The sequence below is a fragment of the Drosophila busckii genome, chromosome 2R, assembly GCF_011750605.1.
Source record: "Drosophila busckii strain San Diego stock center, stock number 13000-0081.31 chromosome 2R, ASM1175060v1, whole genome shotgun sequence".
In the NCBI taxonomy this organism is placed as follows: Eukaryota; Metazoa; Arthropoda; class Insecta; order Diptera; family Drosophilidae; genus Drosophila; species Drosophila busckii.
This window is the reverse complement of record NC_046605.1, coordinates 6,421,261-6,448,965: the sequence shown is the minus strand read 5'-3', so window position 1 is coordinate 6,448,965 and position 27,705 is coordinate 6,421,261. Positions and strand designations below refer to the sequence as shown.

General features: G+C 42.8%; 3 protein-coding genes across 9 annotated transcripts in view; 2 read left to right on the top strand and 1 right to left on the bottom strand.

Annotated features, from left to right (window-relative positions):
- The first annotated feature begins 1,089 nt into the window (after positions 1-1,089).
- LOC108597134 (integrin alpha-PS3) lies at positions 1,090-6,804 on the top strand. The gene is given in 9 exon segments (XM_017983522.2): positions 1,090-1,450; positions 2,458-3,454; positions 3,741-3,849; positions 3,914-4,498; positions 4,559-4,587; positions 4,589-4,689; positions 4,742-5,104; positions 5,163-6,051; positions 6,112-6,804. Coding segments are annotated over 9 exon segments (3,372 nt in total). The 5' UTR covers positions 1,090-1,253; the 3' UTR covers positions 6,214-6,804.
- A 761-nt stretch (positions 6,805-7,565) lies between these two features.
- Positions 7,566-12,165, top strand: LOC108594855 (integrin alpha-PS3-like). Its single transcript, XM_017979992.2, is given in 13 exon segments — positions 7,566-7,753; positions 8,683-9,127; positions 9,130-9,216; positions 9,219-9,335; positions 9,338-9,616; positions 9,691-9,799; positions 9,864-10,156; positions 10,159-10,221; positions 10,224-10,452; positions 10,513-10,642; positions 10,696-11,058; positions 11,117-12,005; positions 12,064-12,165. Coding segments are annotated over 13 exon segments (3,294 nt in total).
- A 1,182-nt stretch (positions 12,166-13,347) lies between these two features.
- LOC108596711 (transient receptor potential cation channel trpm) overlaps positions 13,348-27,705 on the bottom strand; it is a 58,609-nt gene continuing 44,251 nt past the window's right edge. For 2 of the 7 annotated variants that reach the window (XM_017982738.1, XM_017982739.1), the window contains 16 exons: positions 27,425-27,481; positions 27,002-27,040; positions 26,397-26,549; positions 25,789-25,946; positions 25,366-25,556; positions 25,165-25,310; positions 17,987-18,086; positions 17,809-17,930; positions 17,615-17,738; positions 17,141-17,373; positions 16,690-16,995; positions 16,250-16,634; positions 15,885-16,085; positions 15,420-15,557; positions 14,969-15,126; positions 13,348-14,918 (listed from right to left, as the gene is read on the bottom strand). In XM_017982738.1, coding sequence (XP_017838227.1) covers positions 13,962-14,918; positions 14,969-15,126; positions 15,420-15,557; positions 15,885-16,085; positions 16,250-16,634; positions 16,690-16,995; positions 17,141-17,373; positions 17,615-17,738; positions 17,809-17,930; positions 17,987-18,086; positions 25,165-25,310; positions 25,366-25,556; positions 25,789-25,946; positions 26,397-26,549; positions 27,002-27,040; positions 27,425-27,481 — 3,468 coding nt within the window. In that variant the 3' untranslated portion in view covers positions 13,348-13,961. Of the gene's footprint in view, positions 14,919-14,968; positions 15,127-15,419; positions 15,558-15,884; positions 16,086-16,249; positions 16,635-16,689; positions 16,996-17,140; positions 17,374-17,578; positions 17,739-17,808; positions 17,931-17,986; positions 18,087-24,471; positions 24,724-25,164; positions 25,311-25,365; positions 25,557-25,788; positions 25,947-26,396; positions 26,550-27,001; positions 27,041-27,424; positions 27,482-27,705 lie in introns of those variants that run through there. The other 5 variants (XM_017982740.1, XM_017982744.2, XM_017982745.1 and 2 more) reach the window with 4 other exon arrangements.

The window sequence follows — 27,705 nt, the reverse complement described above, 5'->3', positions numbered from 1 at the left end:
TTACACTGGTGTCCAGCAAGCGTTGAGTGAGTCACGCGCGCCTTTTGTGCTCATTTATTTTTTTGGGAAATACTCGCAGCTAGCGTTGGTCAGTTATGTTCGCTTTGAGTGATGTTTGCGTTTTGTCTTTTGTTGCTTGTTTTGCATAAGTCAATAATTAAACAGGTAGCCAACTCTCAACTGCTTGTCAACTTAAAGTTTAAACAAAAGCCAGCAATTTGTAAGTAATTAAAAGTACACTTGTGCTATTTGTAATTGAGGCACGCAGTTTAAGCTAACAACTTGTGATTCATAGTCGCTGCTGCTGCTGATGATGATGAGTAAGCATTTTATGCAGACTCACAGCTGCAATCAGCTGTTTTGAATTGTTGCAGTTCTTCCTTCTGCCTTATCAACAAACTTGTGTATTCTTTTTCTATAAAAAGCTAACATAATATAAATATTTGTCACAACAAGCTTTATGTAATTTTTTATAGATTTTCAAACGATTTTAATTGTTATATATTTATGAGCTACTTGAGAGTTCTTAAGAAGTCGTTTTGCGTAGGTCTGCTGCTTTATCGCACATTTATATACATATGTTTTTTTTTCTTCTATATTTATGCAGTGAAATTGGAAATAGTTTTTTGTTAAAGCTGCTTAACCGGTTTTATTCAATTTGTTTTGAATTCATTTTCTTATCAGCAGCAAGCTAAGAAACTCGCAAAATAAAACCAGACACACATGCAAAGTTTAGTTTTCTTTGTTTATTGTGGCTTTTAATGTGAAAACTCTTTGCTTGGCAGCTAAAGTCAATGGCGTGACATTTACTCTTTGCCAAATATGGTAATCAGCAATCGTAAACAATGCTCTTCATAACACTTTCAACTCCCACTGTGCAAGCCAAACAGCAACGGTAAAATGAGTAAGCTGCCCACGACTGTTGAGAGCGCAATAGAGAGCGAGAGCGAGAGCACGCGCGCGCTACCTGGCGGCGACAATGCGGCAAAGCGCAAGCGACTGACAGCGAGAGAGCGCGTATACGACTTTTTACCAAGACGCCGCTCTCTCGAGCGCGTATACGACGAGTTAGTTTCGTTTAGACTTTCGTGTGAGACGGTTGTGTCGAAAATTTGACTGCGCGTGCTTTACGTTTGCTGGCCGCAGTGATAATATATTATCTTAAATTATTTAACGGCCCATAAGTTGGCTTTAACACAAACTTGTTTAATATAAAGGCAACGCGCTTTTCGCATTTATAATCAGCAACAAAAATGGCAGGGCAAGGTCGCTTGTCTGTGCCGCAAATATGCAGTTGCCTGCTTTTGATCGGCCTGGCCTGCAACAGCATCGTGGCTTACAACCTATCACCGCGTCCCAATCGCATCATTCGAGATCCACAGCTCGCAACCGTGATGCCCAAAGTGCGTGCGTCATATTTCGGTTATACTATGAGCTTGCGGCCACATGGGTGAGTGTTACACTAACTGTATCCGTTAACGGAGCCGTACTCTGAGCTGCTGCCAAGATCAAAGCGTTGACTTTGAAAATTCGACGGGGTGCGCAAACAGGTTGTGGAGTTGATGATTCATACGCAATCGAACTGAAGACGAAGCTCAAGCATAGGCCTGAGGCGTGTGTGGGGGGGTCAAAACGCTATAAAATAAAAGTGAATGAAGTAAAATTGCAGCGACGGCAGCAATTTAAAAAGAGTAAAAACCAAACATGCTTAATATGTTGTACAAATGATGAAGTCATTACTTGCTATCAATTGACATGGCATAATGTGTAGACAGCGAGTGGGTGGGGGAGGGGAGTGCAGAGGGCCGAGAGTCGCGCACAGACGTTGCTAAAGTTATGCAAATATTTAAAACATTTTACGTACATTGCACGTTCTTGAGACAATGTGTTGAGCAATTTAATAATTTCAATTTCAATTTATAAAAGTTTCTTGACTTATTTCTAGCTAAAAGGTTAGTCAATGCTACAAACTCTTTACATTATTGTTTATCAAGCGTTGCTTTTTGAGTCGATTTTCTTTGATAAGATTACACACACACATGCGGAAATTGCAAGTGTGTGCGTGTGTGTGTGTGACAAATGGCAATGGCAATAATATAGATCGCTATACTATGATACACTTATTGATCCACGCCCAGTTTATAAATGGTTCAAATTAATTTAAATTTAAATATACAAATTTTAGCATTAAATACTGCTATAGTTTTTAAGCATATTAGCTTAATTTGCTGCCATAAAATAAATACAAGTTTTCGAGTCGACAAAGCTTATCAAGTATACGCCAGCTATGCTGCTAGATAATATTCGCTTATCTGTTTGCCCAACTTAAGTAAACTGACAGCCAAGTCACAAATATATTTATAAATGCAACCAAACAGCGCGGCGACTAATCGATTCATCACCAATGTCTAAGTTCAATTGATCTGACTAATATTTGTCTCTCTGTTGCTCTTGCAGCATTTTTGTGGGCGCACCACAGGCCCAGTCCACACTGGAAGCTCAGCGCAAGGTCAATGAAACGGGCGCCGTTTACAAGTGCTCGCTGCTCAGCGGCACTTGCAACCCTTACATATTTGAGGGGCGTGGCAATATCAATATTGAGCGCAGCGAGTACACTTGGGACTCGGAGCGTCGCGACTATCAGTGGCTGGGTGGTGCCATGGATGGCGGCACGAAGGACACGGACAAGCTGCTGGTCTGCGCGCCCAGATTTATTGCACCCTCCAGCAAGGACTATCATATGAATGGCATATGCTATTGGGTAGCCGATACGCTGGCCGATCAGCCACAGAATATAACCAAGATCTCACCGCTGCGTCTGAAGGACAATCAAGTGAGGGAGGACAACAACCACAGATATTATTTCTACATATTAGCCGAGCAGGGACTGAGCGCACATATTGCCGATGACAACGATCAGATGCTCATTGGTGCGCCCGGCATATTCAACTGGCGTGGCTCGGTCATACGCCAGCGCAAGGTCATTGCAGTGGAGGATCCCTCCGCCAGTCGGCGTGACACGAGCAGCCAGCAACGCAGACGCAAAGTGCGTGCGGGTGGGGATCACATAAACTACGAACAGGAGTATTCCTATGAAACAAGTATACCCAATCCCGGACGCTGGAAGCAGCCGGATGACTCATACTTTGGCTATGCCGTCAGCTCTGGTTACTTCGACAGCCAAGATCGGAAGCGTTTGCTTTATGTGGCTACCGCACCACAGGCCAACGAACAGTCCGGCGAGGGTTACATCTTCGACATACAGGGCAAGGACAACATTGACAAGCTTCATGTGTTCCGAGGCGAGCAGTTTGGCGAGTACTTTGGCTACTCCGTGCTGGCGGAGGATCTCAACGGCGATAATCTCACCGATCTAATTATATCAGCGCCCCAGCACTCGTTCGAGGACTCACATGACAATGGCGCCATTTACGTCTTCATCAACAAGGGCAGAGTGAGTTAATACTAAACTTAGTAGCTGTTATAAGTAATCACTGCTAATACAATAACAAAGATCATTAGATATAGAGATAACTTTAACTTGTGATCAACAAGTTGAGCAAGTCTTTCGCTGAAGAAAGTTCTTAAAGAAAAGACATTTAAATAAGATTAATTAATTAATTAATTATTAATTCAATCTAGAAGGTCTTTAAAAGTATTCCCTGCATTCTTTGTGTAACAATCAAAAGCATTGTCTGTTTAATGGAGTGCATGACTAATCGCCTGACTATCGTTTTCAGTTTAATTTCGAGTCCAAGCTGCTGCGCAGTCCGCTGCCGAATGTGGCCAAGGCACGTTTCGGCACCACGCTGACGCGACTGGGCGACATTAATCACGACGGCTTTAACGGTAAGTCCACTCTATTTAAAGCGTGTTCAAAGCCTTGTTCTTATAACTTTGATCACTTATACAGATATTGCCGTTGGAGCGCCTTTTGCTGGCAATGGATCTGTTTTCATTTATCTGGGCAGCGAGCTGGGACTGCGGAATCAGCCCAGCCAGCGCTTGGATTCGCCACTGCAGCAGGCATCGAAGTATGGCGAGCATATGTTTGGACATGGCTTGTCTCGTGGCTCGGACATCGACGCAAATGGATTCAATGACTTTGCTGTGGGCGCCCCCAATGCTGAGGCTTTGTTCATCTATCGCGCTTATCCTGTGGTCAAGCTGCTGGCCAGTGTGCGCTCCCAGAGCCGCGAGATTAAGCCTGATCAAAACCGAGTGCAGATTACGGCCTGCTATGGACTCACTACCACCTCGAAGGCCAGCTCTGCTCAGCAGCAGGACATGGCCATGCGGATTGTCATTGATGCGCAGCTGAAGCGCGCCAAGTTTGTTTCGACGCAGTCCAATGAGCTCAGCTTCAATGCGGTCGCAGGCATGACCCAACAGTGTCGCGTCGTTGAGGTCGAGGTGCGCTACAGCGAGAAGGATATATTCCAGCCCATCGAACTGGAAATGCACTATGAGCTCACCAAGAAGGTGCCAGACTCTGAGGGTAAGTCAGAACCCGCATTCAATTCAATCACAACGGAATTTTAATGATATAACTTTTCAGAATTCTGCGAAACGTGCGTGGCTGTGGATCCCGGCTGATCCCAAGGTCTACTCGGAGAAAATCATTTTCAGCACCGGCTGTGCCACAGATATTTGCATAGCCGATCTGCAGCTCAGCGGCAAGGATATGAGGTAAGTCGGAATGCATTAAAGTTGTTCATATACTAATCGGATATCTCCACAGCCCAAGCTATATCTTGGGTAGCAGCAAAACGTTGCGCATGACCTACGAGGTGACCAACCAGGGAGAGACCGCCTATCTGCCCCAGCTCAATGTCACTAGCTCGAGTCGTCTGAACTTTGCGCAAACTCCTGGAACCTGCAATGTCTTCGAGGCTGTTATGGTCTGCGATCTGAACCGTGGACGTCCGTTGATGAAGGGCGATAAGGATAGCGTGACCATAAGCTTTGATGTCAGCGCTCTTACGGGCAGTGCCTTGACTATCAATGCGGAGGTGTTCAGCACAGGCCAGGAGAGAAATCCACTGGACAACAAGCTCATTAGCTTAATAGCGCTCCAGCAATACACGGAAATTGATGCCTCTGGGTAGGATTATAAACTAGACATCTGTCTATCTATTTGTCTAACTTGTAACTCTTTTTAGTGGACAAACCAATGGTGCCATCGACTTGGAGCACTACAAGAACTCGGCGGAGATCATAAACAATTACGAGATCAAGAGCAATGGCCCCAGCACAGTGGATGCCTTGGAGCTGGTCTTCCATATACCCGTGGCTTACAAGATTGCAGGATCGACCGCAACTATTCCCATCATCAATGTGAGCAATTTAACCATGCAGGCCACCTATGATGCCCAGCTGGTGGCCATTGAGCTGCTCGATCAGAACAACACGCAGCTGATTCTGAATCCCATTGAGGTGCCCACGAGTCGCATCGGCTATGATGAGGAGCATGCGGTCTTGACGCAGAATGGCGAGCACTACGACATCAGCACAAGTGGCCATGTGCATGAGCACCTGCAAATCTTGGACACGGACTCAGTGGCGACGGCTTCAATGTCTCGCAAGCGACGCGATCTTAAAGCTTTGACTGCCAATCGTGAGCAATATGCGCGCATTTCCAATATCAAAGCACATGAGTTACTCAGCGATGATTTGAAGGGCAAGTTGCCTGTGAATCGCACCATTGTGTTCAACTGCAAGGATCCGGAGATGACCATTTGCCTGCGTGCCATAATGCGTATCTACAACTTCAAGCCGGAGAAGCCAGTGAATCTTAACATGCGCTTCAGCGTGGATCTCAATGAAGTCAACGCCATTCTCAGTGATCCTTGGGAGTTCTTTGCCATACTCATCGATCTAAATGTGCGCAAAGAGGGCGATCCAAAGGGCTCGACGCTGGCGATCACGCGCAAGATTGAGCCAAATGTTATATCCAAGCATTTGGTAACCAGTTTCCCCATCTGGATTATCATAGTCTCTGTGCTGGGTGGTCTATTGCTGCTGGCGGCCATCACCTATGGCATGTATAAGGTTAGTACTCAACTTTATATATAAATGATTTAGTTGGTAACATTCTTGTTTGAATTGCAGGCGGGCTTCTTCAATCGCGCCAAGAAGGAAGAGCTGGACAAGCTGGTGCAACAAAGTCCAGTGGAGCCCGAGGCTGAAACGCTTAACAGTGGCGACAACTAAACTACACACACTGTGATCATCCTTATATATGTAGAATACAAACATCACCACGCGACGATTCGATTTACAATACCAAAACTACCGAAATGCGATAGAATTGAAACTTCGAAATGTGTTCGTAACGAAAGCGACAGATAGATAGATAGAGAGAGAGAGAGAGAAAATTGTAAACAATTATCTAGTGCAACTTGCTAGCTGCAGGACATTGAATGTCCTTCGGCTTTGCAATGTTTTTAAAGTTGGGAGAGCGTGCCTTGTAATTTGTAGTGTAATCGCAATTAATTTATTAAACAGCTAAGGCTTGTGCTCAAGTCAAGCCAAATTGCCATTATTTGTAAATATTTATAAAATATTTCTAACAATAATTGTTTAGTTTTTGTTTTTTCCATTTAGTTTAGTAAGCTTCAAATGGCAACGTGAAAGACTTGACAAAACTTTTGTATACAAAATGTAAAAAGAAAAGCAGCAAGTAAACAATTCTTCCTAAACTAAACTAAGCAGAGTGCATATAACTAAAGTATTAAATAAAATGTATTTTTAAGTTTTACATATTGTTAAGGCATAAAGAGAACGAATTATATTAAATAAAATTAAAGATCGAAAAGAGCTCAACCTAAAATTGAATCACGAACATAGCAATTAAATGAGTTTGTTGCCTAAGTCTGTTTTGTTCCTACCAAGCTTAAAAGTATGCAATGAATTTCAACGGCATTGCATGGGCATTCCTTCAAATAATTCCCTAAATGTTTGGCTACGTATTTCATAGCACCAAATAACATCGATCTGTATACAAACATAATGGAGTAATCTAGAAATCATCGACTTTTAGTTGTTACTTTCCAGCGCGTAAAAAAAGAGTTAATTCTTGTTTTTATCGGAAACTACAATCACTATGAGCGCGAGTTGAAAGTTTGTGGACTGAATATTTTTAGCATTTACAATTTTCAATGCAGCAATCAAACAAAATGTAAGAACAAAATCCAGTGACAAAAGATTAAGAGAGCAGCTGAGTGCTGAAAATATAAAAAGTCAAGATTACAAGAGAACAAGCGAATGAGCGCGTATAAAGGGCACGTCAAACTTACAATAACAAAATGTTTCAATAAAAATAAATTATTGTGTTTTATTTATATGAATGCAAATGCTATATAAGCAACGCACAGTTACATTTCTTGCTAGTATGTTCGGATATACGTGGTTTAATTAATTAGTTCAAGTTCAGTATATTTAATAAATTAAGCGCGCACAAATCGATTAATTGCACAGAGAAAACAAAAGCTACACAATTTACTTTAACATTAATTTGCTTCAATGGAATTTAAATTTATATAAAACAAATCTTTAAACGCAAAATGTGCCGCTGTGTGTTAGTGTTGCTGCTGGCAGTGCTGCTGCCACGCCCACCACTGCACACCGTCAACGCCTTTAACTTGTCGCCACGCCCGAATTCTGTCATACGCCCGCCGCAGCATCTGAAATTTTATTTACCACAAGTGCGCAGCTCCTACTTTGGTTATACAATGGTCATGCGACCCACCAGGTGAGAGTTGTAATATAATAATAATAATAATTGTAATATAATTTAAACTGTTTGAAAACCAATTAGGCTTACAAACTTTGTCATTAGTAAAAATTTACAAAACAGAGCATTTATTTATAATTTTTTTATAAGCAATATGGACTATATAGAGATAGACTAGAAGATTTATTAAACGAAGTAGAAATTGTTTTAAGGTATTTTTGATACATTTGTTAACTGAACTGTGTTCTAAAACGAAAACTCAACTTGTTTTGAACTTAACCTTGGTTCATAAATAACTTAAATTAAATGCTTATGACTAAGCCCAGCCTATGTACTTATATACATATGTATGTAAATACATTCAATTTACAAAAGTTGTAAAACCACATTAAAGGCAAACCGCAAGAATTTAAAGTTATGTACTTCTAACTTCTAGTGTATTTCATTAGCGACTTGCCCTAACTTTTCATTTTTGGGAACACTCAAGAAAATACTATAGCAAAATAAGCATAAACATTCAAAGCGTTACATGAATATAGCAGAAACCCAATTTAACTGTTTTTTATTCAATTTGTTTTTTGTTGATTTTCTTATTAGCAGCAGTCAAGAAACAAAGTGAGTAAGCAGCCTAAGACTGTTGAGAGCAAGAGAGAGCGAGAGTCCCGACAATTAAGCAAGTTCGCTTAGCTCTCGGTAGAGCGCGTCTTATTTTCGTTTGAAGCGGTTGCTCTTTTTTTTTTGCAAGTTCGCTTAGCTCTCGCCAGAGCGCGTTTCATTTTCGTTTAGACTTTCGTGTGAGGCGGTGCTTGTGTGGAACATTTTGGTGCACGTGCTTTTTTTATTTGCTGACCGCAGTCATAATATATGTATTATCTTAAATTATTTAATTATTAAACAACTTCATTATTTATCACTTGATCTGACTAATGTTTCTCTTTCTCTTGCAGCATTATTGTAGGTGCACCACAGGCCCAGTCCACATTGATAGGGCAAAGCAATGTCAACGAAACGGGCGCCATTTACAAATGCTCACTGCCCAGCGGCAGCTGCAATCCGTATGTGTTTGAAGAACATGGCAATATCAACATTAATAGGAACAGATACACCTCGGACTTTGAGCTTCGTGACTATCAGTGGCTGGGTGGTGCCATGGATGGCGGCACGAAGGACACGGACAAGCTGCTGGTCTGTGCGCCCAAGTTTATAGTGTCTTCTAGAAAATATTATCAAATGAATGGCATATGCTATTGGATAGCCGACACTCTTGCGGATCAGCCGCAGAACATAACTAAGATCTTACCGCTGCGTCTTAAGTCAGATCAAGTAAAGGAAGGCAGAATTTATTTCTACCTGATGGCCGAGCAGGGATTTAGCGCACATATTACTGATGACAAAGGAGGAAATGCTTATTGGGTGCGCCCGGCGTATTCAACTGGTGTGGCTCAGTTGTACGTCTGCGCAAGGTCAGCCCCAGTGGAGGATTCCTTCCACAAGTCGCAAAGTGGGTGGCAATACCGTTGAGTATGATACCTATAAAACCAGTATACCTAATCCACAACGCTGGAATCAGGAAGGTGACTCATACTTTTGGTTATGCCCTGAAGCTCTGGCTACTTTGATAGCCAAGATCGCAAGCGTTTGCTCTATGTGGCCACCGCTCCACAGTCTGGCGAGGGTTACATCTTCGACATACTCGGCAACTCCATTGACAAGTGGCACGTGTTCCGAGGCGGACAGTTCGGAGAGTACTTTGGCTACTCCGTGCTGGCGGAGGATCTCAACGGCGATAATCTCACCGATCTAATTATATCAGCGCCCCAGCACTCGTTCGAGGACTCACATGACAATGGCGCCATTTACGTCTTCATCAACAAGGGCAGAGTGAGTTAATATTTATTAATTTAATAATATATTATTATTGTTATTGATATTAATCGCCTGACTATCGTTTTCAGTTTAATTTCGAGTCCAAGCTGCTGCGCAGTCCGCTGCCGAATGTGGCCAAGGCACGTTTCGGCACCACGCTGACGCGACTGGGCGACATTAATCACGACGGCTTTAACGGTAAGTCCAGTTTATTTAAAGCGTGTTTAAGGCCTTGCTTTAATAACTGTGATCATACATACAGATATTGCCGTTGGAGCGCCTTTTGCTGGCAATGGATCCGTGTTCATTTATCTGGGCAGCGAGCTAGGACTGCGGAATCAGCCCAGCCAGCGCTTGGATTCGCCACTGCAGCAGGCATCGAAGTATGGCGAGCATATGTTTGGACACGGCTTGTCTCGTGGCTCGGACATCGACGCAAATGGATTCAATGACTTTGCTGTGGGCGCACCCAATGCTGAGGCTTTGTTCATCTATCGCGCTTATCCTGTGGTCAAGCTGCTGGCCAGCGTGCGCTCCCAGAGTCGCGAGATCAAAGCCCGATCCAGAATCGCGTGCAGATTACAGCCTGCTATGGACTCACTACCACCTCGAAAGGCCAGCTCTGCTCCAGCAGCAGGACATGGCCATGCGGATTGTCATTGATGCGCAGCTGAAGCGCGCCAAGTTTGTTTCGACGCAGTCCAATGAGCTCAGCTTCAATGCCGTCGCAGGCATGACTCAACAGTGTCGTGTCGTTGAGGTCGAGGTGCGCTACAGCGAGAAGGATATATTCCAGCCCATCGAACTGGAAATGCACTATGAGCTCACCAAGAAGGTGCCAGACTCTGAGGGTAAGTCAGAACCCGCATTCAATTCAATCACAACGGAATTTTAATGATATAACTTTTCAGAATTCTGCGAAACCTGCGTGGCTGTGGATCCGGCTGACCCCAAGGTCTACTCGGAGAAAATCATTTTCAGCACCGGCTGTGCCACTGACATTTGCATAGCCGATCTGCAGCTCAGTGGCAAGGATATGAGGTAAGTCGGAATGCATTATAGATTGGCTATATACTAATCTAATATCTCCACAGTCCCAGCTATATCTTGGGTAGCAGCAAAACGTTGCGCATGACCTACGAGGTGACCAACCAAGGAGAGACCGCCTATCTGCCCCAGCTCAATGTCACTAGCTCGAGTCGTCTGAACTTTGCGCAAACTCCTGGAACCTGCAATGTCTTCGAGGCTGTTATGGTCTGCGATCTGAACCGTGGACGTCCGTTGATGAAGGGCGATAAGGATAGCGTGACCATAAGCTTTGATGTCAGCGCTCTTACGGGCAGTGCCTTGACTATTAATGCGGAGGTGTTCAGCACAGGCCAGGAGAGGAATCCATTGGACAACAAGCTCATTAGCTTAATAGCGCTCCAGCAATACACGGAAATTGATGCCTCTGGGTAGGATTATAAACTAGACATCTGTCTATCTATTTATCTAACTTGTAACTCTTTTCAGTGGCCAAACTAATGGTGCCATCGACTTGGAGCACTACAAGAACTCGGCGGAGATCATAAACAATTACGAGATCAAGAGCAATGGCCCCAGCACAGTGGATGCCTTGGAACTGGTCTTCCATATACCCGTGGCTTATAAAATTGCAGGCTCAACAGCAATTATTCCCATCATCAATGTGAGCAATCTCACCATGCAGGCCACATATGATGCCCAGCTGGTGGCCATTGAGCTGCTCGATCAGAACAACACGCAGCTTATTCTGAATCCCATTGAGGTGCCCACGAGTCGCATCGGCTATGATGAGGAGCATGCGGTCATGACGCAGAATGGCGAGCACTACGACATCAGCACCAGTGGCCATGTGCATGAGCACCTGCAAATCTTGGACACGGACTCAGTGGCGACGGCTTCAATGTCTCGCAAGCGACGCGATCTTAAAGCTTTGACTGCCAATCGTGAGCAATATGCGCGCATTTCCAATATCAAAGCACATGAGTTGCTCAGCGATGATTTGAAGGGCAAGTTGCCTGTGAATCGCACCATTGTGTTCAACTGCAAGGATCCGGAAATGACCATTTGCCTGCGTGCCGTGATGCGTATCTATAACTTTAAGCCGGAGAAGCCAGTGAATCTTAACATGTGCTTCAGCGTGGATCTCAATGAAGTCAACGCCATTCTCATTGATCCTTGGGAGTTCTTTGCAATACTCATCGATCTAAATGTGCGCAAGGAGGGCGATCCAAAGGATTTGACGCTGGCGATCACGCGCCAGATTGAGCCAAATGTTATATACAAGCATTTGGCAACCAGTTTGCCCATATGGATTGTCATGGTCTCTGTGCTGGGTGGTCTCTTGCAGCTGGCAGCCATCACCTATGGCATGTATAAGGTTAGTACTAAACTATATATGAATGATTCATCTATTAACATATTTAATTGAATTGCAGGCGGGCTTCTTTAGGCGCGCCAAGAAGGAAGAGCTGGACAAGCTGGTGCAACAATGTCCAGTTAAGCCCGACGCTGAAACCTTGAACAGCGGCGACAATTAAGCTGCACATAATGTGATTCTCTTAATTGTTGCTCTAAGTTTTTTTCCTAAAAGTATGCAATAAATATCAACGGCATTGCAGGTGTATTCCTTTAAAGAAAATAGGGCATAGCTCGGGCATGTCCTTGCGCTAAATAAATATTTTTTGCTTATGGGTTTCACAGGCCAAAATGCTGTCGATCTGCACTCAAGGATTATGGGGTTGTCTAGGAACCATCGACTTGAAATATTTGCTTGCAAGCGGTTAAAAAAAGTGGCCAACATCACAAAATGCTTGTTTTCTCGGCAACTGTAAGGACTGTTGCAATGTCCTTCCGGCAGATTATAGTCCTTTTAAAGCAGCATCGATTAGCACTAATTTCGTCCTTATCCTGCAAAGGATTCGGGAGTTAGAGACGTTTTTCTGTATACAGAAAATCGCTTATTACTCCGCTCCTGTAAGGATTTTCGTCCTGTGAGTTATATATTCTGAAGCGGCTCCATGAGCACTAAATATATGCTGAAGGACATCATAATCGTCCTAGTAGTTTCTGAGATAATAAGAATTTTATGTTTTTTAAGACAAATTTGCAGCCACCCCCTTGTAATTTTTTTCGCCTAACATTTTTTCATGTTCCTCGAAATTCTTGAATTCAGATCGCTAGATTTTATGTCCATGAGCTAGAAAATGTATGTCCTTTTCAAATTAAAAGGATAATTGAGGAGCAGGAGAGAGTCCTGTATATATAAATAACTGTGGTTTCTATAGTATGTATATTTAAATTTATTTCTTAAAAATCAATAAGTACATACAATTTAACACTAATAAAATGCAATAATTTGCGCAAACAATTTGCACTTTAATTATGAAAATAGCGCACGACGGCATTTAACATGAAGCAATTTAAACATTAACAATTTGTCAATCAATTAATGATCGTTATTTGTAAGTGTATAACATGTTTCTTTTGTTTTTTTGAAAAAATATCTATTTGTTATGTACAATTTGTTTTGCTTGGGCAACTACTTACGAGTCTAAACGTTTTTGCTATACATAAGTACATAGAATAAATAAAATAGACTAACTAATCTGCACAGGACATACATATACACATATACATTGGCTTACACATAGAGATATAGATATATATAAATTTGATTAGATTAGAGACAGTTACAGTTACAGTTAAGTACGTTGGTTAGTTTTAAGTTTTTGTGTTTTTTGTGGCAAGTAAAATATTTTGGATTGGATAAGTTTTGGTTTGCTATAGGATATGTGAAAATTGCATATAGTAATATCTCATATGTACGATAGACTAATACTAGACAATATATATATAGTTTTGGTTTAGCATTTAAAACAAAGATATATTTGTATGCGTGTGTTGTGTGTGGGTGAGAAATGCTGGCATTTAAAATTTGTATTTGCTGCGCTCTTTACAGTTAAAGTTACAGTTTTTGGTTTTCCTATTTGTATAATAACAACAATAAAAGATGGCGTTTGTAAATAAATACATTATATAAAAATACAGCAATAATCTGTGTGCTATGTATTGTCCAAAAATTATTTAACACTTGTGTAAATTGCGCGTTGCAAATCTCGAATGTATTTTGATATGCGCTGCATGCACGAGCTCTGTTTCAACATGAATCATATATGCTATATGTATATATATATTAAATATGTATATGTTCCAATTATATATATGCTTGACTAGTAATGCCATTTGATTGAGCACAAGGTGGATTCAGTTACTCATACAAACTACTTAAACTAAACGCACACAATTCACTGATGATGATGATAGTAACTTGTATTTAACACATTGTCTCATTATATGGCGGATCCTTTTCGGAGTCGGTGCTGCTCTTAATGTTGGACGACAGCTTGGCTATTTCGTCCTGCACCAAATGCGTGCTGATCTGTGGTATGGAGAGCGCCACATTGCTGCTCTTGGCGGAGGAGGAGAGCGGCGAGCTGGAGAGCGCTTCGCCGTCGCGCGACTCTTCGGTGCTGGAGCTGCTCTCCTTGAGCACATTCATGCCCAGCTTGCTGCTGTAGGGCGGCTTAAGCGAGGAAATCAGTTTGGCGCCAGCCAAAGCAGGCAGTGTAGCTTGCCCAGCCTCCACCACTACAGCCGCCTCAGCGCTTGCCTGCGCCGACAGCGGCTTGCTCTGGTCCAGGCTAAACTGTTTCTTCAGCTGACGGCCATCGACGGCGCCCACCGAAGCGGTGCGCTTGGGCTGATAGCGAGCTGTGGAGACAGCAGGCGCAACGCTCATGCTAATGCCACTCACAGATTGCGAGTCGCCAGCATCCAGCGAAGGTTCAGCAGTTAGCGAAGGCGTATCCACATTATATGAGCCGGTGAGCGAGGTATTTGTCTCATTGGAGCTCTGCTTGATGAAGCGATACGGATGCGCCGAGTAGTCCGTATCCGTGCTGGAGTTTTTCTGCAAACTCTCGCTGGACTTTTTGAACAGCCGTCCGCTGCTGTCGTAGGGCGCATTCAGAAAGTCGCTGGTGGCACGCGTGGGCACCAATGGCGACTGATACGCCTGCTGTTCCATCGAAGAGTTGCGCTGCCAGGGCCGCTCGTGCTTCAGCTGAAAGCCGCTGGTGGCAGCATGATGGCTGCTGGTGGTATCGCTGCTATCGCCGCCGCCCACAGCGCCCAGCAGTCCGCCCTCAATGGCGGGCTTGGAAGGCGATAGCTCGACGGCAGTTTCACGACGTAGCGGATAGCGATGACTGTAGTCCACGGAGACGCCAATCTGTGAAAAAGAGTGTGAGTAAAAGTTATCGATGCTATCGATATACATACCTCATAGGGCTGCACGCCTGCATCGATAGAGCCACGCGCTTCAAACAGTCCCTCGAGTATTCTATAGTCGTTCTCCTCGCACTCCTTCAGATGTTTCTTCTCCAAAGCTGCTGCAACCTCAGCGCGTGACATTTCCGTCTTGGGGCGATCCAGGGAAACTGTTAAAGCAAAGTGTTAAGTTTAGCATTCAATTCACAGCCTTAGTTAAGCGCAGCGTTTTGTTTGTTACAAACTGGCACAAGCACAAGGCAAGAAATGAATATTACGCATACGCCCAGTTAGCTATGCAATGCTTTTGTTTAAGAGTACGCGCTCTCCAGTTCAAATTTTGGGCTATAGAAAACAATGTATAGTGGGTGTGGGGGGTGGGTTGAGGGGGGTTGGTTGGTTGTATGCTGTTGTGCTGTGGGTTTGGTTTGGGTCGCGGCAGTTGGAGCAACGGCCAACTTACCTTTGTTGCTCTGCAGCGAGACTGTCGGCGAGGCAATCATATGGCAGACGCTCTCCAGCTCATCCGTTATCGAGGTATACTCGCTGTGCAGTTTCAGCAAAATATTTCTGTTGGGTTTCGCATGCAATACTGATTTACCTAAAGTGGCGTAGGTTAGGCGTAGTTTTCAAAACGATAAACAAACAACAAAAAAGTAACCAAATGTATGTGTGTGTGTGTGTGTGTGTGTGCGGTGAAGAGAAAAATATATAAGATATATATATATGAAGATGAAGATTCAAAACGTCGCTTAAGAGTTAATGCTGTTAATTTCGTAGGCCAATTTCAGTAGCTGGATTGGTTTTGTTTTAGGAATACGATAGTTAGTCGGGATTGCCATGATGGAGTAGATTAGTAGCCAGAATTTCGAGCGCATATCAACTCTCTCACTATCACTATCACACTAGCGCTTAGCAGTTTACGTACCAGGTGCTGCAATCGTTGGCGGCATATCCTTGTCGCTGTCCGGCTCAGAGTGCGTCAAGCTTAGCTGGCGTCGCGACAGCGTCGTCAGCTGATTGAGACTTATGTGCGAGCGATTTATATCCGCGCCGGTGAGCGAGTAGGTCTCCGAGTTGCGGCGACAAAGCGACACAGTGCGCTGGCGCAGCGCTCGATGCCGGGCAGCTGCGATAAATATGCGTTTAGTATAAATGTGGCTACTGTTTTCTTTTACAAAGAGGCTACAGTTGGTTTAACTAAGCGAAGCAGATAACACACACAGAGGTAAAATAAAACGCAACGCAACAAAAAGTAAAGCAGCCGTCTGCTGACTTAAGCTGGCAATTTACCCTCAAATGTCATATCCGGCGCTGCATCATCCGAATTATCACCGCCCACTAACGTTTGATCATCATCATTGACGCCCATGGGCGTTAGCGTATCCTTGCTCTCAGTGCTGGCGCCTGTATCCTGGCGTACAGTTACATACGGCGTACGCTTAACAGTCTCGCAGGTCGAGGGACGTTGTGAAAGCGGCAAATATAAATCAGAGTCAGGTTCGGATACCATCGAAGCCTTGCGCACCACCTGCTCGTTCAGCGCTTCGCGTGACTTGATGGCCTCATCGGGTTCCTCAGGCAGCGGCACCACCTCAAAGTGTGTGCCCTCGTCCAGTATATAAGCATCTGGGCGCACCTCAGTGAGCGAGCGATTAAAGCGACGTCGATTGTTTACCTGCAGTCAAAGTAAGTTTCAAACATAGCTAAGTGTTAAGTAAAGCGCTACGCACCTGCAGCGAATTCAGCGTCAGTGTAGCGCTTAATCCCAGCGCTGCCGACAGTCCAGCAGCGCTAATAGGCACAGCTGCTGCACCGCCGCCGCCACCACCACCACTGCTGCTGCCCGCACCGCCCGCTTCATTGTCCGACATGGAAATCGTGCGCATGCGATGCATTTCAGTGGGCAAATTCATAACCGAGCCACGCAGGTCCTCATTGCCAGCTGTATGTGTGGACATAAAGCGATGTATGACACCCAAATGCGACAGAATCTGCTCCGAGGATTCCTCCATTTTGCGCAAACGGAATTCAATATTCTGTGAATGAGTAAAACAGTCAATGGACATTTTCAATTTCACATGCTGTCAGTAACAAAATCACAAGTGTCACACATGCTACGCAATTTGCATAACAAAGCTGTAAACACATTAATGTTTGGGTGGGGGTGGGGGGTTCACACACCTGCACTGTAGCCGTTTGTATATTCTCCTTTTGATTGATATCCTCGATTTTCTGTGACATCGTCTCGACACGCTCTGTGGTGTTCTTAACGCGCTCATCCGTCGACTGATTCAATATGATTTCCTGCTCATGGAAAAAGCCCTCGACGCACTCCTCCTCAAAGTCATACAGTCGCTCCAGATCGTCCTTTTCGAGAAACAGCTTGAGACCATTGTCCCGCTGCACCTCCAATCCTATACAACAACAATAATAAACAATAGAGTATAACAGAAACAGCATAACAATGGCGCAATTAATGTTGCGTATACGTAATGAATTTAAAGTCAACGAATCGAAGCCATTTTGGGGGGCGCGCGCAGCATTTTGAGGAGAAATTAAAAGATTTCTACATTATTGCCATTCCAGTGCACACACAGCTCATGGAATTTTTAGACTCACAGGGAACAAAGCTAAACTTGCTCATGCCCGGCTCACCTTTCGCTTTACGCACACAATACTTAAGCAGCGAATAGAAATGGCAAAAGGCAATGAAAGGCGGCGGCAGCACCGGCTTCTGTTGATACTCCATGACGACAGTGAAGCGCTGAAACATCCACACCTGCAACCCAATTAGTTGTTAGTCTCGCCCACACACAGCAGCAGCATAAACTTCCATCTTGTTAACTCACCTGATGTGACACCGAATTGACCTCATTGAAAATATTATTAAAGACAGCAATGAGCAGATTGATTAGCAATATATTGGCAATCAACAGGTACATGGACATTGTGATTGGCGTTACCCAGTGGCCTGCAAAGCAAATAATTAGTTGAGACGCCCACACAGCGTCCAATTAACACACTCACCTGTAACGCAGGCGGGCTGATGTGGATTCTCGCCACAGGGTGGATCAATATCATCGGCAAACACCTCGCCGTACAACATGAAATACGGTTGATAGGTAACCTACGCAAAAGTAAATTAAAAAATACAAAGAACTTGCATCATTAACAATGCGGCCACTTGCAAAAGCTTCAAACCAACAACAGCGAAGACAGCTAAAGAAAAATTATAGCAAATTCAATTTGCATTTCTGCACACACCAATATTAAATAATTTTCAACACACATATAGTTTGTATCTGTGTATGTGTGTGTGTTTGGGCTCATGCTCAGCATGCTACAGTTCATTAGGCGTGTTCATGTTATTCCATTTCATTAGCATAAATGCAAAGTTGTCAGTTTTAATGAGTTGACGATTAAACCAGTTGGGTTGCTAAAACTTCAAATTGATTTAGTTTGCAAGTAATTACGTTTGCTCCAAGTCTGCTAGGTGAATGAAAGTTTTAATAGCGTTTATAAAACAAAAGCAATTGACTGAAATTTAAAGCTTGATTAAAATTGTGAAATATTGCAAGCTATGAAAATGATTTGAGCGCTAATTGACTTGAACAAAATTACTTTAAAATATTTGCTAAAAATGATTTGAGCGTTAATTATATTTGACAAAAATTACTTTAAAATATTTAAATATTTGCTAAAAATTACTGAATTAAATATTTGATCAAAATTACTTTTAATATTTAAATATTTGCTAAAAATGATTTGAGCGTTAATTCAATATTTAATAAAAATTACTTCAAGTATTTGCTAAAAATGATTTGAGCGTTTATTACTTTTAATATTTAAGTATTTGCTAAAAATGATTTGAGCGTTTATTAAATATTTGATAAAAATTATTTTAAAATATTTAAGTATTTGCTAAAAATGATTTGAGTGTTAATTAAATATTTAATAAAAATTACTTTTGATATTTAAGTATTCGCTAAAAATGATTTGAGCGTTAATTAAATATTTGCTTAAAAATTAGTTTAAATATACTAGAAGTATTTGCTAAAAATATTCAGCTATATTAAATGTGTTACTTTGTTATATAAATTGTTTTTGCCTTCAGCAATTTTGATTGCTCTAACAATTTGCTAAATAAATGCAAAGTTTATGAGTTAATGTTAATAACAAAAGCAGCGTCTTTACAAATAATGCAATCGAATTTAAATTTACTGCTGTTTACTTCTGTTTCTTTGCTTTATATTCAACTGGAGGAGTTCATAAAATCGACAACAACATTTGCATATCGTAAAAATAAAAACGAAATTTGTTATGTACATAGAAAACAAAGTATTAGCATTTGTAGCACATGCCCCCACAGCTGTTGTCGCTTATTCGTTCAGAGTCTGTTGTACTGAACACATCGTTTTTGTAGTTTTCCTACTGTGTTGAAAAAATACAAAAATATAGTGTTTTTTAAAAAAATTCACATAATTTTTGACAGGTCCACAATTGTGGCACAAAATTTTACAAGCACAATATAAAAAGAAATTGTGAGTTTTTTTTTTTTTGTCACCTTTTCCTAGTTGGGCCCCGGCAGCTTGCCGGCGGGGGTTCCAAGTTATGGATCAAAATGTGTCCTACCAGAAGCCTTTTGACTTTGAATCGTTGAAGAAAACTGCTGGTGCAAGTCCGACAGAAATTCGTGCAAACTTGCGATCGCAGTTTCTAACAGACTGGTCAAGCGAAAGTGCAGTCCCTTCCACTACAAGCGGTATCAAATGGGCTACTACAACGTGCAGTACAACTTGTACATTGACATCAACCAATTCATCAATTACGTCACCGTACAAACTTACATCTACACTATGTAACAGTGTGTGCACTTCGACAATCAGCACGAGTGAAAGCAAAACCATTGTCACTGCTTCAGCAATTCCTCAGCCTCCCGTCTGGCAGAAAGTATCCACTAACAAGAAAAAAGAAGTGGCCAAGAAGAGAATCGGTGCTGTCCTTTCCCAAAATGTCATCCAAAAGAAGGCAAACACTTCTAAGGAAGAATTAATTTGTCAAAATCGTTTTCAAGTTTTAAGTGATGAAGAAAACATGGAATTAGACAACGATGGACCCTCTACATCGCATCCCGCACCCAACCGTATTGCGAAGAAACACGAAATAAACTTGAAGCCGGCAATGACTAACAAACTTGCAGAAGAAGTCGCCCCTCAAACCCGCCGTCCTCCCAAGGTACCTAGGATAATGGTTCCAGACGTAATGAACTATTCTGCATTTTGCAGTGAACTGGACGCCCTTATAGGAGACGCATATACCATTAAAGCACTAAACTCAGGTGAATGCGCCGTCCAGTGCAACTCCTCGGATGCCTATAGGTTAGTGGCCCGGCACTTCCGTGATAAGGGAATCCTTTTCCATCACCACCAACTGCCGGAAGACCGGCCCTTTCGCATAGTTATGCGCAATATGCATCATGATGTCCCTTCAGAAGATATAATTGAGTGCCTTCAGAGAGAGGGTCACTGTGTTCAACGTATATATACCCCACGCAACAAGGCAACACAACTGCCGCTAAACATAAGATTTGTGGATCTCAAGAAGGCAGAGAACAACAAGCTTGTTAAAAATATGTCCACTGTCTGCAGACACAAAGTAAGCTGGGAAAAGCCTCGAAAACAAACCGAGCCTGTGCAATGCCATAGGTGCCAGGAGTACGGCCACACCAAGGCGTACTGTACACGACACCACATATGCAGAGAATGCGGAGAGAACCATCCAACCATGGAGTGCAAACTTCAACAGGACGACCCTAGGTGCTGCTATCACTGCGGCAATTCCCATGCCGCCAACTTTAAGGGCTGCAAAAAATACCTCCAAGTTGCTTTTAAAAATAAGCAGCAACCGAAAAACAGCGATCCTCAATCACATACTTCTGCACTTACCTTTGGCAAGCATACTTTTGCAAGTGTGGCCAGAGGCGACCAATCTAACGATAAACGCAGTCAGCCCCGCAAAGCAAAGGAGAACCATCCGCTTCCCCCTGTCCTTACTGCAAATACTAATTTGGAAGCCAAGCTGGAACAGCTATTCATGAGACTTGACAGAATGATGTCCCTAGTAGAGACCCTAATGCATGCGGTTCTTCAGACGCGCTCCTCCCCCCCTGCTCCTCATAATGGGTGTGCTTAAAATAGCAGCTTGGAATGCCAATGGGGCCTCCTCGAAACCTAACGAGATTATGGCCTTCATCGAACTTCATGACATCGACTTGCTCCTGCTGTCAGAATCGCACTTTAATTCTAGGTCCAACTTCAGGATCCCAGGATTCGTCCTACACATTGCCAATCATCCAGATGATAGACAGCATGGTGGAGCTGCAATCCTTATAAGATCATCCATCTCCCATCAACATTCATCCATACACTCAGAAGATCATATACAGGCTGTCACCATTGAGCTCTCCGCAAATAGAGGAAATTTTAAGGTTGCCTCGGTGTACTGCCCTCCTGCCTTTAGGTGGACGGAGGCTGAAATTATGCCATTTCTCACTCAACTCGGCAATAAGTTTATTGCGGCAGGCGACTGGAATGCCAAGCATAGATGGTGGGGTAACTATAGAATGTGTGCGAGAGGAAGGGTTCTGTCTTCTGCCCTATCTGATGAGAACATCGACATTGTAGCAACTGGTGAAGCTACCTGCTATCCCTATCGTATGAGCGCCACTCCCAGTGCCATTGACTTTGGCATCTCAAAAGGCTTCAGACAGCAACAAGTGAAAGTCAAAGTACTGACTGAGCTGTCTTCTGACCATCTCCCACTGCTCTTTGAGTTGGATGAAGATGCTCAATTTTTCAAGGGAGTTGCTAAAATGCTGCCACCCCAAGCAAACGTTTTTAAAGCACATATAGAAGCCGCTGTCTTACTCAATATACCCATCAACACCTGCGATGAGCTGGAAGCCTATCTTGACTCCTTCACCTCCACGATTTGTGAGGCTGCGCAACGAGCTACACCAACTCAGCACCAATCCAGTCCCGCTGTTAGAAGAGCGCCCCTACTAACCTTGGAGGCAAGGGCACTGCTGAACCAAAAAAGACACCTCAGAAGGCAGTATATAGTGTCAGGTGATCCTGCAACTAAACAGCTTCTTGCAAGCATTACAAACAGGCTGCGTCGGGTTCTTGCCAAGACCCGACAGAAGAACCTCGACACCCTGCTGGAAGGAGCCGGCACAGACAATAACTGTGATTTTTCAATTTGGAAGCTAACGAGAAATATTAAAAGACAGCCGCTTTTCCAATCGCCCATCTTGAGCAACAGTGGTCTCTGGCTGAAGTCGGATGAAGACAAGGCAAATGCATTTGCTGCACACCTAAGTTCCACCTTCACTCCATTCCAACTAACGGACGACACCCACCGTGAAGAAGTTGCAAGATTATTAGATGCTCCAGTGCAACCAGCCCGCCATATGAGACATACTACACCGCAAGAAGTCTCATTGCAGTTAAAGGCGCTGCTGCTAAACAAGACCCCTGGGTATGATGGTATTGACAACAGAGCTGCTAAATGTCTTCCACGCAAAGGAGTCTTAGCCCTTGTTAAAATATTTAATGCCATGCTTAAACTAGGGCATTTCCCAAAGCAGTGGAAGCGTGCGCGGATTGTGATGATCCCCAAACCCGGCAAACCACCAACGCAAATAGATTCGTACCGCCCAATTAGTTTGCTAGCGACTTTCTCCAAGATTTTTGAACGGATTCTGCTAAGTCGCCTAATGGAGCTGCCGCAGATAACAGATATTATACCACAACACCAATTTGGCTTCAGGAAGTCACACGGTTGCCCTGAACAAGTCCATCGCTTGGTTAATCATGTTACACATGGCTTTGAACACAAGCTATATTCCGTTGGCGTCTTTTTAGATGTCAAACAAGCCTTCGACAAGGTGTGGCACGAAGGTCTCCTGTACAAGATCAAAAATCTGCTTCCTGAACCATACTACTGCATTTTAAGATCGTTCATTTCCGACCGGACCTTTGAGGTTGCAGTGCGGGACTCAAGATCCAGCTTGGAACGGATATGTGCAGGCGTACCACAGGGAAGTGTACTTGGACCCTTCCTGTATACGCTGTACACTGCTGACATCCCAGCCCCCGTTAGTAACAACGAAGAAGGCCTCCCGGTGAACCTGCTCCTAGCCACCTACGCTGACGACACAGCTATGATTGCATCCCATGCGTCATTGCAAACCGCCTCCAATGCAGTCCAGGAATGGCTGCATACAATGGAGCGATGGGCTGCTAAATGGAATGTGGCTATTAACAGCTCCAAGTCGGCATGCGTCACGTTCTCTTTGCGACGAGGAACTTGCTCAGGCCTCACCTTTAACGGAGAAGTGATTAACAGCGTCACATCACACTGCTATCTCGGCGTACACCTGGACCGGGCGCTGATCTGGAGAGCCCACATTACGGCCGTCAAGCAGAAATCGCTCGAAAAATTAAAAAAGCTCAACTGGCTTCTGCATTCCAGCAAGCTGAACATAAAAAACAAGGTGCTTTTGATTAAAGCTGTCCTTACACCAACCTGGACGTACGCCATCCAAGTATGGGGGACCGCCTCCAAAAGCCAACTGGACAGACTGAGAGTCGTCCAATCAAGAGCTGCGCGGCATGCATCCGGGATGCCGTGGTACGTCTCCAATTACGTCATCGAGCGAGACCTGAGGCTCACTTTGGTTGGTGACCAAATTAACTTCCACAGCAGCCGATATGCGGATAGGCTAGCGGCACACCCAAATCCGTTGGCGAGCGATCTCGTTGACCCCATTCCCCTCCGACGGCTGAAGAGATTTCACCCCAGCGATCTCCCTACTCGCAAGATCTCCTAGTTACCCTTTGTTGTAATTGTTATATAGTTTTAGTCCCCACTAGGTTATGTTCATACGAGACTGAACGATTCCCAGTGAATAAATAAAATAATAATAAAGATTAAAAAAAGTCTTAGCTGGAAATTTTATAAGTGCATTGATTGTATAACTGAAACTGAACTGAACAGTGGCAACGGCAACAAACAAAAACTGAAATGTAAAAATGAAAAAAATGTACAGGCAATGTTTTTGTTTATAATAAATGAGCACTTAACAAAAACGTAACTGGAAACTGAGTACACACATTTACTTATTTTGTTGCAAGTACTTGTCATGCATAAATTATAGCATAAAATAAAATGAGCATATGATATAAAAAATAGAGTTGGGGGGCGAGCAACGCGTAAGGGTAGTGAACATAAGAGAGAGAGAGAGAGAGAGCGAGCGACAGCGAAAGGGACTGAAATTTATAAGTAAGAAATTAAGCAAAAGAATTGAAAATTTGAAATTGAACCAATTAATATTTTTTGATAGACACAACAACAACTATATAGACAAAGTCTGGCAAATATATAATATATATATTTATTATAAATGTTGTGCTACACAATTCAATCGCTTTAGCAAACCAATTTTATACATTTGTTAGATTTCCGCTTGAGATATTGCCAAGCATTGCAGCAGCAATGTTGCTGTTGTTGTTGCTGCTGTCTGGCGTTGCATCAGTTGTAGTTGTTGCTGCTGTGGTTGTTGTTGTGCTTGTTGTTGTTGCTGCTGCTGCTGCATGACTGCGATGATGAGCAGCAAAGCCAGCGAGACGTGTATTGTGTGTGCGGCTATTGTGGCCGAGTGCGCCTTGAAATCCGGGCGCAACTATAGAGCCAGCTATAACCTGTGCGCCCAATACATATAACAAACGCGCATACAAATGCAAATGCGTTTACGTATGCGTAATATTTTTTTCATGGGTTGAGTGTGTTTAATGTTAGGTGCAATGGTGTTGATAAAGAGCGTAAAGGGGAGTTGCGTGTGTGTGAGTCAGTTGTAGTTCAGTTACGCCAAAAGAAAGAAGAAAATGTATACAAGACACGAAAAATGGAAAGAAGAGCAGTTAGTCAATTTGAGTTAAGACGAGTTTCGAGTTCTACCGCTGAGCACTAACTATAAGTTACTTAAAAATCGAGCGAGAGAGAATCAAAAGCTACAAGTTTGTAATGAATTTTAATGCTTGCTATTAAGTAAATGCATGTACTCCATTTCACACTTGAGTAAAGAAAAGGCAAATATAATTGGCTGTCCTTTGATACGCACACTGCTAAAGTTATGCACTTACCTCTCTGATGAGCCGCCAAGTGGGATCGCTATTCGGATGCAGTATGGCCTGCCGACTAACGCCAAAGCTCATTAAGACCACAGCCAACAGCACAACAAAGTAAATCATATTCTTAACCATTTTACCCATCATAGTAACCAGCGGACCTGCAATTGTGCACAGAATTAAAGGCCACTCAAGCAGCTGCTTGTGCAAGCTTACCCAAATACTTGTTGACACCCAGTATATTAAGTATACGCAAATACCAGTAAATGCTGTCCACACAGTAGATAACGCGTCCAATGTCCATTGTATTGGGACGAAAGCGAAACGCCAGGCCTATGATAAAGAGTATAATGGCAGCGCCATCGCATGGATTCCACATATTCCAAGTCCATACCGAGAATTTATGCCTGTGCGTATAGAAATCGTAAATCAAGCGTCACACACACACACACACACACACTTAAAGCTACGCTGCGCATTAAAAATGTGTAGTCAAGTAATCAATATGCGCAGCAGGCAGCGTCTATCCCCTTGACGCGCTGCTCATTTATAATCATTAAATGCAATTAAACACACACATGCTGAATATTTCCATTTGCACTTGCGTTTTTTTTTTAATTCAATTAAATTGCGACTTACGTAATGGCCACCGGCTCGGAGGATACAATCTCTCGCACCTTCTCGAATCCCAATGTGGTAATGTACGCTATCGAATACCATTCCTGCCAGCGCGGCATCGGATTCATTTTCACCAGCACCGTAAACGAAAACATTATCAGAAAGAACATGTAGGCAATCTGCAAAGCGAGAAAGGAAAACCAACAAATCCGCAAATTAGATAATGTAGCAAGCAATGCGAGTAAGCGAGCATGCGAGCTGTAATTAAATTTCAGCAATTGTAGTGCCAAATAGCGCAAGTCGTATGCCCTGTAGCTATAAATTTCAAGTTAATTGCAAGTAGTTTGATTTACAAACAGCTGCTTTGTTGTTAGTTTGATTGGCAGCTAACTAAATATATATATATATTATTTTTTAATTTTAATTTTAATTTAAATTTAAGCTCATCTGCTTTGTTTTATTGCTCAGCAGCTTATGCTTCAAATTTTTTTAACCCACAAAAGCATGCTATAATTTATTTGCTGCAGGCTACACTGAACTTTAACAGCGAGTCAAGCGTCAAGTGTATGACGGAAATGAAAGCGCAGCGCTTAATTTCCTATAGCAGCTAAAATAAAAATATGACTTACCGAATCAGCCCAGAATTTTGTTATGGGCGCTGTATAGAATTCGTAGAATTTCTTTTTTAGCCGCAGTGGTTGATGCTGTTTCAACTCATTGGTGAACTCCGAAAGTGGAAAGAACTCACGAAATTGCGATGGATCCGAATCGGTGAGGGAAACCTAAATCAAATGCACAATTAATTGAGTTTTCAGCGTGCAATGCAATGAATAAATAAAAGTATATCATATATATATATAGAGAGAGAGAGACAGTGCGAGTTGAATTGCATTAGCAGCATGAATAAACATTTACTAGCATTAAGAATTGTGCGTGATAATTAGTTAATAAGTTAGTTAGTTAGTTAGTTGACTGTTAGTTAAGGTGCGTATATGTACAGCTGGCTGTTGAATATATTTTTGTTGCGCATACGCCGTGTGGGCGAATTAATTGCAATTGCGTGTGTGTGTGTGTGTGCGAGCTAATTGATTAAAACGCCAATTGGTATGTAAGCCGCGCAATATAAATAAAACATGCAGCTATTATATATAGAAATCTAAAACCAACTTTGTTGATGATATAAATCAAATGCAATATAAATTGTGTTGAAACGAGTTTTTTAACTAGAACTAACTTTGGAGGGCTCCAGCTCTGCTCCAGCTGTAAGATTAACCTGCAAAATACGATACGCATAGAGGAGGATACGAGATAAACACAAGAGATTGTGTTTATATTGATGAATACGTGGCGTATGTGTAACAACGCTGATATTGTTAATTAATTAAAACATATGCGTATGTGTGTGTGCTATAATTAATAAAAAATCTTTGTTTTTGTTGGGTTGGGTTGGGGTGGGGTGCGGTAGGGGGAGGGTTAACCACACACAAGAGAGAGACAGAGAGAGAGAGTAAAGTAAATGCCAAAAGTTTACTTTCATTTTGCAATTGCAGCGCATTCAATCAAAGTTCTCAATGAAATGAATGTCAAGAGTATAGCAGTGTGTGTGTGTATTTGGGTGTGTGTGTGTGCTTGTTGATTTTGTGGGTAATTTACTCACTTTGCCATTTTCGTGTACTTTTGTATCGCGCACTGAATACGTATCCGCCAATAGAGCCTGCAACAGTTTTTATGTTTCGTTTTTTTGTTTTCGTTTATTGGGGGAGCACAAAAATTTATGCATTTGAAAAAAAAGTATAAACAAACAAACGTTAACAATATGAAAAATCAGCTACAACAATTGCTACGTGTGTGAACTTAAAATATTGAGAATGAGAGCAGATCAATTACTCAATGTATAAATAAATCAAAAGCATGCCACACATACGACTCCTGAACCTG